This window comes from Rattus rattus, chromosome 8 (assembly GCF_011064425.1).
Source record: "Rattus rattus isolate New Zealand chromosome 8, Rrattus_CSIRO_v1, whole genome shotgun sequence".
NCBI classification, from domain to species: Eukaryota; Metazoa; Chordata; class Mammalia; order Rodentia; family Muridae; genus Rattus; species Rattus rattus.
In genome coordinates this window covers 64902682-64918152 of record NC_046161.1, presented here as the reverse complement: position 1 = coordinate 64918152, position 15471 = coordinate 64902682, and the positions used below count along the sequence as shown (strand labels likewise).

The 15471-nt window shown below is 39.6% G+C and overlaps 1 protein-coding gene across 5 annotated transcripts in view; it reads right to left on the bottom strand.

Annotated features, from left to right (window-relative positions):
• Nucleotides 1–15471, bottom strand: part of Sltm (SAFB like transcription modulator) — a 45251-nt gene that overhangs the window by 16988 nt on the left and 12792 nt on the right. For 2 of the 5 annotated variants that reach the window (XM_032911337.1, XM_032911334.1), the window contains 5 exons: nucleotides 14052–14116; nucleotides 10367–10414; nucleotides 2496–2523; nucleotides 735–1203; nucleotides 64–113 (listed from right to left, as the gene is read on the bottom strand). In XM_032911337.1, the coding sequence (XP_032767228.1) occupies nucleotides 64–113; nucleotides 735–1108 (424 nt within the window). In that variant the 5' untranslated portion in view covers nucleotides 1109–1203; nucleotides 2496–2523; nucleotides 10367–10414; nucleotides 14052–14116. Of the gene's footprint in view, nucleotides 1–63; nucleotides 114–734; nucleotides 1204–2495; nucleotides 2524–10366; nucleotides 10415–11201; nucleotides 11400–14051; nucleotides 14117–15471 lie in introns of all 5 variants that reach the window. The other 3 variants (XM_032911338.1, XM_032911335.1, XM_032911336.1) reach the window with 2 other exon arrangements.

The window sequence follows — 15471 nt, the reverse complement described above, 5'->3', positions numbered from 1 at the left end:
GTCAAGGGAACAAAGACAAGTGTGTGAAGTTATCATGAAATAAATAGAAAAAAATATTGTTACCTTTGTCATCTTTAGATGATGTCTTGCTGTCTTTAGATTCCTTTGAAGAGCTAAAGAGGCAAATCACCAGAAGACAATTGAAAACAAAAAACAAAACAAAACCCAAACAACTTGATATTGACAACATTGCAAAACGGGTTCTACTCATACACATGGACAACTCCAAAGGCCTACAGTAGGCTACTTGAAAGGCTCCCTTAGGATTCTTGTACTGATTTTGCCCAAGATGCCTGAAGATCTAGGTTTTCTGGCAATCCTATTCAGTGGTTATATGGCCATCTTCTCCAGATTTCAGGGCTGGGGCTTGACTTCACTTTGTGTTCTTAGGACTGACAGTTGCTCATTAACCACCATCACAAGGGTTTTTAAAAATAAAACACAAAAATTGTCAATTTGAAAAAAAAATAACAAAAAAAAGAAAACAAACAAAAATAAATAAAAAATAAAAACCAAATATATGCTGACAATTCGACAATGCACTCAGGACACACTGCATATTATGAAGATCTTGAATTTTTTAAAAAATAACTTATGACGGTCAAAAATACTCTAGGCAGGATCATAAGACACTAATTATTGTACATGGTCTTGAAGCCACCCCCTTAATGTAGCGCGATCTTATTGAATGCTGGAATTTCAGTATCGTAAAGAACTGACATAGAAAAACAAACCTCTTTGCTTGACCAGAGGCCCCTGTAGACGAGGGCCCTTTCTTCAAAGTATCCTTTTCTTTGTCTCCAGATTCTGCTTTCTTAGAACTTTCTCTGGCTTCCTTCTCGACAGGATCACCCTTCACGGAGTCTTCCTTCTTACCATCTTTATGGTTCGGATTCATCTCATAATCCTTGGTTTCCTTCTCCGGGCTCTGTGCAATGGCGTCCTGCCCATCTTTTGGCTTACTTGCTTCAGAATCTGTAATTTTCACATTTTTACCTGTTTCTAGGAGGTCATCACCATCAAAATCCAGAGTGATGGCATCTTCAGCCTGGATTGTGACCGAGATGTTGTCATCCTCAGCTTCTTTCCCAGTCGCATTAGCTTCCATCTCTTCATGAGCTGTGTGATCAGCCTCAGCTAGGCTCCCTTCTGAAGGAAGAGGTTTAGATACTTCTTGTGTGCCATCACCAGAACCTGCTATATCTAAGAGGATTTAACAGGAATAAATATGGCAAAACAAGAAGTTTAAACAATTTCACATTCATAAGCTAGAAAAGGACCTAGAAAATATAAAGCCAGTCATTAGCACTGATGGAGGGTTAGGGGGAACACAGGGATTAACTAACATACACAATCCTTTACCTAAGATCACTTATTCTTCAGGGGCAAATGATCTCTACATACAAACATCAAAACAACAACAGTGAGAGAATGGATCCATCCTCAAGAGTCAGATCTTCACTTCTGCTTAGAAGTTGATGGTATCTGAATTGTTTTCCTCCGTGGTAGAGTGGGAGATGTGTACATTTGTTTCCAATGTTCAGCTCATCTTGGGATTTAATCCTTGTGACCTTGGGAGCTCCTTGGTGACTTCCTGGAAGGTCACAATCTGAGGACATTGGTCTTCAGAGTATTCCCAAGGCCCATCTTTTTCACTCTTCAATCCCTGGGTAGTCCAGATCAAATGCAAAACTGCTACGGTCGACTCCGAAGAAGCTCTGCCGTGCATCTAGGAAAGTGACTGTTTGCTGTCTGCATCCTGCCCAGGTGGTCTGCAATGACTGTTTGCAAAGGTTTCTTGCATTCCCATAGAAAGAAGACGTCAGGTATGTGAGATTTGCAGTCAGTCGCTTTATTCCATCGTTGCTTCTAGGCTTTGATTAATTCTGCCTGGCTGAGGAGCCTTGTTCCATGTCCTTTCTAGTCCAATTAGGATAATGTGACTTCTGTCCAAGAACTCAACCTCATAGTGACCTCATATTGCTACTGTTGTCCTGTGATTGTATTGGATAAGATGGTTTCCCAAGACACTACATATGTCAGAAAATCATATGAAAGTTTCTCTAAGTAGCAAACAAAAGCCAGTTTTCTGGTCGTTCACCATTCTTAGGACTAGTGCAGAATTCATTGAGTCATAAAACTCTAATAAGCACGTATGAGTTACTGCAGTGTCAGTCTTAAAGACAGAATCTACTTACCGTATGCTACAGTTATTTTTAAAATCTCCAGTGATTTTGAGTCTATTAAATCACTAAATCCACAGTAAGAAAGGTATTGTTCACTACAGTAACTGATATGTACTATTAGGGCACATCTCGTGTTCAAAAGAAAACCAAAACCAATTGGAAAATTAAGAAGCTAACTTAATTTACTAAATTGGTAATTTGAAAAGAAACTATTTTAAAATAAGATCTCAAATAAGGAATGTTTATTTTCTTATAATTTGCTTTTCTACATGTCCATAAACTTGAAACTCTACTTAGCATCAAACATACCTTTCTCATTTTCTTCTTCATCACCATCCTGAAATTCAAAGAATAATCAAATGTAAAATAAGCTCACAGAGAACTACATTTTAATAGCACAAATTAGTCAAATTAAACTAGTAGATAATTTAAAAATATTCATTAAAGACACATATCACATGCAAATATGTTCCAATCAAAACTCAGACCCACTTAATACTATGGAGCACCCTTCTGCTATATATAACTATAAAAAGAGGCAAATCTCTCAGTAAGCATATCATTCTATTAACCAAAACTAGTTAATATAATCCAAACCTTACTTGTACTACAGAGCTGTCAATAAAATTCTTTTATGTCACTCAGTTCATAGTTTTTAAAGAAACTTTTTAATATTACATTAGTGGGAGGCAGTGAGTGGCACCACACACATGAATATGGCTGCAGGAGTCAGTTTGGATTTTGTTCTTCTCCCATGGAGGTTGAGTTCAGGTGGCTGGGCTTAACAGCCTTCACCACCTGAGCCATCACCCCAGCCTATGAGAGACACTTCTAACATTATCATTCAAAGGAGTTAGAAGTGCAATCAGCAATGAAGTGGATGCATGATAAAGAAATGAAGAAAACAAAGTCCACTTCCCTGTCTACGTTTCAACATGGAGAAGGGATGATCACAACTCGGTTCCAAATTACTCTTCCTAGAAAAGTATCTGTTAAATAAATTCAAGCTTCCACAAACATACCAGCTAATGGCCAATTTAGAAATGGTATTTGTGCTACAGGTAAGCAAAGCAAAGAGCACACCCATTTAAAAGAAGAAATTTTAACAAAGATACTTGATTTAACTCCCAAATTTAACTATGTGCTAGCTTTAAAATAGAAATATCTCAATGAAATGATGTTTTCCTTGGAAGAGGATGAATTTTGTCTTTAAGGAAAAAAAATGGTTTATTGGGTATACTGTGAAAGGGCAGGGGACTTAGCAGCAACTAAACTCTTGTGTGTGCCAAAAGGGGAAAAACACAACGTTTTTAATTAAGAAAACACCACTAAAATTACTAAACTCTCCCAACATAAGCCACAGAAAAGGTCGGAAGCATAACAGTCTCAAAAGATGAGGTGCTCAGGAACACCTTGGCCACTCAACTCTTCCTTAACACAGCTGCTTCTGGTGAGCCGGGAACACTGCTATGAGGAAAGCCTGAGAGTGCTGCTCCTCAAACACCACAGAACAAAACAGAAGCCTGGAAGCACTTGCTCAAACAGGCTGCTGGTCCCAGCCACACAGCTTCTGATGCTGCAGGTGTGAACGGCTGAAGAATGCGCACCACTTAACCTGTGTCCGGATGACTCAGACGCTGCAGGTCCAGAAAAGACCTGACCAATTCCTCCTGCCTAGCACTGAAAGAAGATTTCAAGCAACTTTCAAGTCAAGTCAAAATTAATTTTTTACCATGGATAACAACTATGATGTTGTATGTGTGTGTGCATATGCACAAGAGTATATTGCTACATGTGCACACAGAGGCCCGAGGTCAATGGAAGGTGCCTTTCCTCTATCTCCCCCCTTTCCTTTTTGGTGAGGCAGGGTCTTTCACTGAATAGAGAGCTCACCAGTTAGCTAAACCGGCTGGCCAGAGAGCTCCAGAGATCTGCCTGTCCCATCCTGTCATTCCCACCTCAGCACTCAAGAGTTATAGGTGTACATCACTTCGGGCTTTTACATAAATGCTTGGGATCTGAACTCCAGACCGCATGCTTGTGCTATACACCAACAGCAATATAAATACTGCCTATCGGTGTACTGATACTACATACCATGATCTCCTTTCATTTAAATTTTAATACTTGTGTGTGTGTGTGTGTCTGTCTGTGTGTGTGTGTGCGTGTGCGTACGTGTGCGCACGCATGAGTGTGTGCACTCATGCACACTGCAGTCCTCTATAAGACCAGTATGTGCTCTTAACTACTGGGCCTTCTTTTGAGCTCCCTAGACATTTTTCTTATAATCCTTATAAAACAGAGACAAACCAAGAAATACAAGAAATGGGAAAATGTCCAAACCATGACACCTGTGTATAAATATGCAATGTGTTTGAAAATAATCTCCCATCGAAAACAATCTTTAATTTAGCCACTTTAGGGATTATCTGGTATGAGAGCACTTCATGCATGAAAATGAATCACATTTTCTAAAAATCAGGTGCTCAAGCAGTTTCTTGAGTGGGGCCTACAACTCCTAGTCATGCTGAAGGATTTAACATAAAGCTCCTCTCTTTCCACGCAGCCTAGGGACAGCAAAAAGTCAGAGTCAAGCCTCACACACACTTCTCATTCATATTCTACTGCCATTCTTTAGGCTAATGTGTGATATACAGGTCTCTGCATGGTTAAATAAAAAGACCTATATTCAACCTGACTGAATAAGCCTTCAAAACCATCTTACGTCAGTGACTGCCTCACATCTAGCTGGCACTGCACTAAACAGTATGGGGAAAAGTAAATTTTTCTGTGCATGGGAACCATATGAGTGAGCTGTAAGGACAAGAGCACCAGGCTTGCATGTGTTAAATAAGAAGCACTAAGAATCTGCTGAAATAAATACTCTGTAAGACGCTACTCTTTCTAAAGGGCTTAGCTTCAGTCCTACGGTAAATTAAATAGAACTTAGAAGACTCTCAACCGTATGGAGTTACTGAGTGAGAAGACTGTGGTGTAATATAAACCAACAACTAAACAAACGAGCGGTGAGATGACTCAGTAGGTGGAGCACTTGCTGCCAAGTCCGATGACTTGAGGTTAATCCCCAGCACTCACATGGTAGGAGAGAAGCCACTCCCACAAGTTGTACTCTAATCTACACACACACTCAAACACACAAAATAGAATTACAATTTTAAAGACTATGAGACTAATCATGAGATGTAATTCGTTGGTCTTTACCATTAAAACATTTTGTAATGCCATCCATTTAGACTTTATTCCATAGACTCACATGTGCTATGTATCAAGGAAAAGGAGAAGTAGTAAGAAACAGCACTCTGTGATGTGAACAGCAAGCAACTACCAGATGAAGAGACGGGAGCACCCTGGTTTTGAAAAGCACACAGACTGCATGTCCCCAGCCCACAAAGGAAAGGCCCTCAGGAGAGAGAGGTGCTGTGGACATAGGCACACAGAAAAGGGAATGGACACAGCACTCGTGTACTTAGGGTATTGCAGGGACCCTTCTTGTTACTCATTTCTATCTTAGGAGTACAAGTGCTTTTGCCTGCATGTATATAAGTGTACTACGTATGTGCCTGGTGTCTGAAGAGGCCAGAAATGGGCAGAGGACCCCCTAGAAGTGGAGTTATAGATGGTTGTGAGCTGGATGCTGGGACTCAAATCCAGATCCTCTGTAAAAGCAGTCAGTACTCTCAAGTGCTAAGCCATCTCTCTAGCCCCTCCTGTTCTTGAGACAGGCTCTCACTATGTAGCGTTGGCACTTGCTATATAGACCAGGTTGGTCTCAAACTCACCAAGCTCCTCTTGTGTCTAAATCCCAAGTGCTGGGTTTAAATCTGTGTACCACCATACCCAGCTAAAGAACTTCTTGAGAACTGAAGGTTTAAAGCCCTTAAAGAACATTCCAGACATAATGTTTGAAAAAAAAAAAATAACTCAAGTAAGGGATGGTGAGATGGCTCAGCAGTTAAGAGCACTGGCTGCTCTTCAAGAGGTCCTGAGTTCAATTCCCAGCAACCACATATTGGCTCACAACACAATAAGGGGATCTGATGCTCTCTTCTGGCCTGGGGATATATATGCAGCAGAGCACTCATACATTAAATAAATAAAAAAATTTTAAAATCCTAGTTTGTTCAATGTTTTAAAAAATTTCTCAAGTAAATGACATCTTCAATTTAGTCAACTACAAAGAAACACTAACTGCACATGTTCATTCCAGGATCTAGACTAATACATCAGGTCTAGGGAAGAAGGGTTGTTTTTAAGTATGGTCCTAGGGTCAAATCCAGACTTTATACATAGTAGGAAAGCTTTCTACCAACTCAGCTACATCCCCAGCCATGATTCTTAGTGTTGAAAATGACCAAGAGGATCTGCCCACAGTCACAGTATTCTAGAGACTTAAACTTCAAGACAAAAGCAAAGGACTGGGTTTACCTGGAGCTAAGCTACCCTTACACAAACATCATATCTTGTTTGTATTTTTTAAAGAAATAGACTAGGTCAAGAATTTTTTTAATGTATTTTATGTATACAGGTATTTTTTTTTTTTTTTTGGTTCTTTTTTCGGAGCTGGGGACCGAACCCAGGGCGTTGCGCTTCCTAGGTAAGCGCTCTACCACTGAGCTAAATCCCCAGCCCCGTATACAGGTATTTTATCTTCATGTATTTATCTGCCCATCAGAAGAGGGCATCGGATCCACAGGACTAGAGTTAAACTGCAGTTATAGTGGTGAGCCACCATGTGGGTGGCTGGGAATTGAACTCAGGACCTTTCAGAGAACAGCTTGTGTTACTTAACCACTCCAGCCCAAATCAAAGAATTTTCAAAAACAATTACTAAAAAGGGAGTAGAAGGACACTTTCTGAATATCTTTGATGTGAAGTCAAGAAAATATTTTAAATATGTATAGAATTAGATTAAAATAACTGTAGACTCCCAAAACTTACAGATTTTCTTAGACCAATAATTAAAATTAGACCAAAAGAATTCAACCGAAATAAAAAGAAGTATGTACCAGTTGGTGCTCTACTCCAAGGGGCACAACTGATCTGCAATACAGTAACCTGTTCATCTTAGTAAGAATTTAACAGAGGAACTCTCAAGTCCTCATCAGTGATGGCCTTGGTGGTGGGGGTGTGTTACTCTAAGACTACTGTATTTAAGAATGGGCTGTGGGCCACAGGAAATGGGTAACTGGGAAGCACCCCTATGAGCTGCTTGCAGAAAAGGCCTAGAAATGATGAGTAACTCAAGAGCAGTGACCCCTCGCCCTGACTGCTGTGCTGACACAGCGCTGACCATTAACAGAAGTGGTGGCTACAAACAGGTCTAGCAAAGCTAGAGCGCCTTTACACAGACAGCTAAGGGTGGGCACCAGCAGAACACTCACCTCAGTGATAACAACAGACTGGCATACATTAAATATACTAAAGCCATGAATCCACAATTAAAGGACAAAAAGCAAAGAAAATCAAAGCTCCTTTTATTAGTAGTGCTGGCGGTGCAAGCAAACTAGCTCATTATTTGGAACTTGGTGAATAAAAAGAAAAAAAATAATACATATCCTGGTTCTCCTTTATAAATGACACTACTTGGTAACCAATTAGTATATAAAAAGTTATTTTTTCTACAACTATTTCAGTTAATACTATGACCACTTTGAAACTTATCACACGGAGGCATCCTACCAGTGAAGCAGCTGTCTCTCACACTGTCCTTGAATTTGAGAGCCTATCTCCACCCTCCCAGCAACTGCGTTCAGAGACACCATGGAATACAACCAGCAAAATCTAGACACTGGAGGCCCTAATGCAGGACTTGGGAAACAGCTATTTTTATTGAAAACCAGCCAGGTCCATTCACCTTTTACATCTCTCTAACTCCTTTCACACTCTCATGGCACAGCTGAGTAGTTATGACACAGACGATATGGCCCAAAACAGCTAAAATATTTATTCTCTGGCCCTTTAAAGAAGACTTTACAACCCATGCTCTATGAGAAAATCAACAAAGTCTCTGAACAATTAATCCTAGGAGAAACTAAGTCAGAGAGCAAGCTATAGATTGAAATGAATTAACAGACATGCCAATCAATCACAATGGATAGTTCTGGATTCAAACAAAACCTGTAAAAACTTATCCATAGCTTAATGAATACCTGAATATTGGCTGCATTACTTAATGATGCTATCACTTTTCTATTAATAATTTCTTTCAAAGCTACATATTGAACTTTGCCAGGGAAAATGCATTTGACTTTCAAAGCTGCAGAAATATAGATGCACAATATAGATGAAAACAGACTGAAGGAGCTGAAACAGCTTAAGATGGGCAATCGTTACATGCGCTTTACCCTAAGGCATCTGATATATTCATAAAAACCTTCAGAAGCACAGCTCACAGAAAAATCTGCATACATTTGTATGTCTCCAAGTGTTTTACATATACATTATTTACACAAAGGAAAAATAAAGGGCATTATCCTTTCTTATTGGGGATTTTTGACAGGGTCTAGTTACACAGTTCAATACACAGTTCAACCTGACCTTGAACTTGCAACCCTGCTGCCTGTAAAGCACCTATTTTACCTCCTCCAAGGGCAGGGTTATGCTATGCACCATAATTATGAGCTAAAAGATTGTGCTTAAAATTTCTCTAAAGATTTCGCCTCTATGTTTTGATACAGTATGGCTATACCTTGGTCTCTGAAGTAACTGTTTTTTCTCACTATATCTTGGTCTCTAAAGTAACTGTTTTCTCTCTATCAGGAAGGTTTGCTTATTCTAGCCCATAAAAATTTGTTTAACCTTGGGAAAGACAAGCATTCCACGAGTGCTTTATTTCCTCCTGCTAAACATGTTCTCATGAAGTAGCCTGTGTGGTAAACAGAGTCACAGACACCACCCTGGCATGCAGCTCACAGTCTCTGTAACCATGAAAGCATCCCAGCAGTGGAACTCAAAAAGCTAGTTGCCAAAAATACAAAGTTCAACTCCAGTTTTCTGAAAATTAGTAATCTAGAAAAGTACTCCATGCATCTGATAAAGCTTGAGCTCCCACATCATACAGAGATGACTTTGCACAGAGAGAACAGGCCTGCTGCCTCTCCCAGTCTAAATGGCCCATTCCTGAATATTACAAGTAGCCAGAAACACTGCTTCCAGAAATGTCAGTTCTCTTCCACTGAGATGAACAGGGAGCCACAGGTCACCTCACTGCACCTGTGAGGGTCATCATGGCAAAGGCCAGAGAGCCACAAAAAAGGTGCATTTATGTCTGTGCATCGAGTACATGTCTGGTGTCAATTAGAGGTCAGAAGGTGTTCTATTCCCTTAAGACTGGAGTGACAGATGGTTGTGAGCCACTAGGTGGGTGTTGGGATCCCTAGCTCCTCTGCGAGCAGCAAATGTTCCTAACCTGGAGCCATCTCTCCAGCCCCAGTTCTGCAGTCTGAACACATTCTCCTGTCACTGCTCTTCAGCAGACACTACTCAGAGTCCCACATTGGATCACCATTTCCCCTAAATCTAGCAATCTTGTCAACAGTGAGTGGTACAGTGCCTCTATTTGAAGGCATGGTTCATGAAAAGTTAAAATACAACAGGTCCTTGTGAATAAATGAAGAGACGGAGGTCAGTTATTAACACTGCAGAAACTGAGCTGTAGATGTTGCTTCCAACATGGGGAAATCACACTTTCAAATGTACACTATGCATAACATGGACCAGGACATTCACCACATTCACCAAACACAACAATGTCAAGAACAAGAGAATTTTCCCACTGTTATTGAAGTTTACCTTAGCAATGTCAAACAAATAAAATCGAAGCATTGAAAAGGATATTATAGTTCTAAGTTATTTATTTATACCCAATTGGAAAAAAAAAAAAAGATTATAGATTTCCCAAAGTTTGTTTTTTGAGAAGTCTCTACTATTTTATACAAAAGTTGAACTTTCTAACTCTAAAGATAATAGGAACCCCAACTCCTAATCACGTTTGTGGCACGGGAACCTTCAGCTGTCAACAGTTTATACATATCACATTCAAAATTCAGGATCAAACAAGGCACTTTTATGAATTAAAGAACTACAAAGTAAAAATGTAAGACTGCCTTCCCTAGCCCTCCACCCACAATGCATACTCACGGAGCTAAGTGCAAACTTACGTGGGCTGTTAGAAAGGTGTCGTCTTCACCTTCTTGAGCTTCAGTTTCCTAAGTAAAAGGTATACAACAACTTCGCTTTACAAACCGTCGGGTACAGTGGGAATGCTTTGATGCTCACACCTGGTTATCATTTGCCTCAGACTGTGAACTATGGGCACCAAACCAGAAATTCAAGCTACACTCTCTAGGACAACATAAAAAAATTAGTCATGCCTCTTCATAATTAGAAAATTCTTGAGCCCCTCATTTACCAGGGTAGGCAGGAGGTAAGTGTTTTATGAGTAACAACAGTCCTCATTCCCTATACTCCAATGGTTTTCCTAAGATCTTATCATACTTCAAAGCAGGACAAGTGGTCTGGTTTAAAGGAATATCTGAAAACTGCTTTTTAATTCAACTTTAATTTTCTTACCCTTGATAATAAAGATAACTTTTTATCCTACTAAAGCAGAAAAAAGGGGTGGAGGGCCCTATCACCCAGTAATACTGGCAAGGTCAGCGTGAAATAGGCACACTCATTTCCAGTGACATGAAAAGAACCCCAACCTCAAATATCCAAGGTTGTAAAGAGGCCATTAGACACACAGAAAGTAGCTTAATTATGAAGTCATTATGATATGTTATATAAAAGCAGAATATAGAATCAACAGCAATTTATGGCATGTAAAATAAGCAAAAAATTTAAAAGCCTTAGTTGATAGGAGTCTAAGTAGTTTATAAATAAACTTTGCAAGTTCTGAGACCTCCAACTCAAACTAGGAAAAAAAAACAAAAAACTTTCTATTAGTAAATCTTAATGTATCCGTGTCATGTTTTAACAAAACTGGCTAAAGACCTGACTTTCGATGTCCTCTTTTTCTCTATCTTCTATTGCTTCTGCCTCAATAAATTCATGGGTTTTCTTGTTCTCTTCTGTAGAAAGCAACTCCTGGGAATGCACAATTTCCTCTTCATTTTCGCCAAATTCTTCCAAGTCCTTTAGCTCGTCATTTCCATCGTGATCATGTGTCTCTTGATTCTCCAATTCACAGTCCTTTTAATGGTAAGAAAATTTGGTACAACTAGAGGCAAAGTGGTGTGGGTTATCCACCAAACACTTTTGGAAATTTACACAGATTTGATTGTACTCCATGATATTCCCAGAGTGAAAGCGCAAGTGTTTCCACCTGTCACATAGACTGTCTTTTAAACAGGTAGTCAGTACCAAAGCCAATGAGCCATGACTGAATCTCAGATTTCACACTGAAATAGCAAGCTGAATCCTAGAGAGGTACTTAAGTTCAGGTATTTAAGAGTTACCAAGCTACAGTATAAGAACTGCCCAGAGGTATGACAGCTTCTAAGAAGTGAACTAACTACATTCTCCATGTGCCAGTCTCATTTAATATCAAAGAGCCTGGAAGTCATATGCATATATAAATATGAAGTTTACTTCAAATTAATAATAAACTCCCAATTGCTGCATCAGTCTACTCCTGAAAAGTATGCATAATATTCATTTAAAGGTATTTGTTTTAAATTTTCTCACTATCAATTTAAATAAGAAGGGAGACACAGAGTGGGGTTAGCTCTGTACAAGGTCTGTGTTTCCTTCAAAATATAGAAATAAGGTATTTTGGTGGTAGGAAGGGCTGATAACCATAGAAGTGCCTTCCTTATTCTTGCCATGAATCAAGATGATTTAAGAAGTTGTTTCTGGGCTAAAAAGGAAAACCCAGTCTACTCGCCATTTGTAGCTGACCACAGAAAGGGAAGACTGACTTAGTGAGGGAGGAGGGCAGAGAGGACCATGCTGTTCTACAATGCATGGTGACCATAGAGTGGGTTCTGGTTTGACTAGGGAAGCCTTGGAAGCTGATGGCAGGATAGGTAACTGATGATGGCAGAAGCACAGTAGCGAACAACAACAGAGGGAGTGCCTGAAGGGGACTGCGCCATTCTGAAGCAACCCTGGATTTCACTTTGCCACAGAAACAACTGCTATACTGGCATCAGGTGCCACTTACCCACCACTATTCTAAAAGTTTCCAAAATTACCAATTCTAGAAGCAAGAAAAGAAACTCAATTATTTATCAAATACTTTGCATATACTTTCAAAGTGAAGAAAGAAATATTAAGAACTAAAGGTCCATTCACACAGAATTATCTAAAGAAAATCCCTTTTGCCCTTCTAGATATCTCCACAAGTTGTTTTAAGGCTGATACAAGGCACCCTTCCCAGCAGATAGGCCATCTCACTACTCTGCTCAATGAAGCACATGTCTTCCCCAACATTCCAAATGATGGATACAAATTAAAACAGTACAAAACAAGAAGTCTGGGGGCCGGGAGAGATGGCTCAATGGTGAAGAGCATTAGGTGCTCTTCCAGAGGACTGAAGTTAAGTTCCCCGCAACCACATGGTGGCTCACAACCATCTGTAACTCCAGTTTCAGGGGATCCAACATCCCCACACCAACACACATGCAAACAAACACCAATGCATATAAAATAATGATAAATCAGAAACCTAAGTTTTTACAAATTGCAATGTTTTTGAACTTACAATTTTTGTTTAATTGCACATTAGTAAAAAGAGAAAATAACAAAAGAAATGGACCCAATGAAAGACACAGCACAAGAATAAGAGATACTAAAACTTAAAGAGTTCTTAAAGGCTCAACAAGAGCTGATAAAATGCAGTTACCAAGTTTAGTGGCTCCCTGGGGGAAAGTTCCTAAAACGATCTATTCTCAACTAACTGCTTCCACCTCTGCTTGGTGTGATGTGTGGGAAACAGAGAGGACACAGAACTGTGATGCAGGAGCTACAGGAGAGGAAGTGGACATAAACTGACCTCGTGGCAGAATACACAAACACCCAGAGACAACTGTGACAACTGTGAATTAACTATACACAGAACCCAGAATAAATGAGAATAAAAATGCATATGATTTAAAAAGAACTGTGATCAGTAGTACCTGCAAATGCCACGGTCCTTTAGACCCAATGAATAGCACACCACTTTCCATTGAAAGAAACAAAATAAAATACCCAACTACAACTTAAAATAACTTGTTCTTCTATAACTGGAATACACAGAATACCACTGCCCCAATCATTATTACTTAAATATTCTGTTTTTGCGGTAAATTATTGTTTTAAGGTACATTCTCCTTTTGGCTAAAAAAGATATGATATATTTATCTTTAAAGGGCATAACATTTTTTATTTAATCTTTACTCGGTAGTAACACATCAGCAATTTTCCCTCTCCAGTTTTAAAGTCTTACATATTATAGTATTTAAAAGTTAATGCAATTAACAGACTGAAAAAATATACCAGTACCCTTCATGGTGGAACGAACACCATTATTCTGCTTGTTCCCAGACCCTCTTGCTACAGATTCCCACTCGAATGCCCAAACACATGGGTTAGGTTTACCTTTTTTTTCTTTTTTTCTTTTTTCCAAGGGTCTGTTGTAACCTAGGCCTGCCTCTGCTAGGAATAAAAGTGTGTGCCACCACGCCAGCCTAAGTTTCTCTTCATGTCTCCCTTAGCTAAAGAGTTTCTTCTTTTATGCCTCAATTATGAGAGCTCATGGGTCTGCCAATATTTAAGTCTCTTTAACCTATGCACTGCCGTGTCTATTGTTCCAGTCAATATCCAAGCAGCAACACCTTAGCCTAATGATTGACACTTTACCTTGACAAAAGCTTCATCGTCCACAGAAGCATCTCCACTCAACTCATCTGCTTCTTGTTTTTTACCTGCGAAAGAAGGAAAATGGGCTAACAACCAGTATTTTATTACTTTAAGAAAAGAACATTCTACACTTACTCTGCTGTTATCACTCTCCACTCCTAGAATCCTCTACAAAGCTAATTCAAACAAAAAAACACCTGGACAAAAAACCTAAAACAAAACAAAAAAAGCTTTACCAAAGCCATGCCACCTCACTGACATGCATGCTGCCCAGAGCCCATCAATCTCAGCTCACCTAATGCCAATGGTACATCTTCTTCATATACATACATTCTCTATCTTCCGTTTTGCCAACAGTAGCACCTTTCAACAGTATTTTACAGTCTATATATGTAATCAGATACCTATAGCCAAATTCAAGACTCAGTGCCCATAAAATCCTCACTCCACCTCTTAAATAGCTTTATCTGAAATAAAAATCTCACACTTGGCCAATCATGATGGTGCACACCTGTAATCCCAGTCACGTGGAAGGGGGAAGCAGGAGGATCAAGAACTCAAGTTATTTCTCAAGTCTGAAGCTAACCTGGGCTACATGACAGAAGTCTCTGTCCTCACCTTCGAAACATGCCAGTTGATACAAACTGCCTAGCTGTGTTTCCAGGATATCACCTCCCCACAAAGGGAAAAGGTCATTTGATACAGTGGCTGCCTGGACGCTCTTTTCCCCAAAGCCTCAGAACAGCAATCCTGGCCACTTCAGGGTCAGATGCTGCTTAGCTGCTGCAAGGCAGGAGAACTGACTTCTAGATACACACTATCCCCCACTGTGCATCAGTCCTGACCACTTTAACATCAGGGCGAGATGATACTGAGCTGACACAAGGCCAAACTGACTTCCAAATACAGACTATCCCCAGCTTCCTGGCAGACCATAACATTTCCCTGCTTAGCCTTCATTTTTAAAATTATGTTATTTGGTGGAATTTAAAGAGTGCTACTTTAGTTTTTCAGAAAAAAAAAAATTTCCACAAAGCCAATGCTAAGTTTCTTGTGTCTTCAATATAGCCCCCCAAAAAAAATTACCTAGAAATCTGTAATGTACTATAAATGCCATCTTTAGAAAATCACAGCTACTGAAGCTTTAATACCGAAATTGTAACCTTTTCTTTTGAAACATAAAATGGATATTTCCTTCTGAGGCAAAAACCAAACGGCATCTTCCTCTTGCCTGTACCAAGCACTGGGACTCCACAGAGTCTAGCTCCAGGGTAAATGCTAAAAAGCTGGTCCTCTCCATATCCTCTAACCTCTGGCCCCCATCTTTCACATGTTCTCAATTCAAAACCCTTTCTGTGCATGAGTGTTAACAGGAAACACACTGATCCTACAAATATAACTAAGACTGGGAGCATACGCT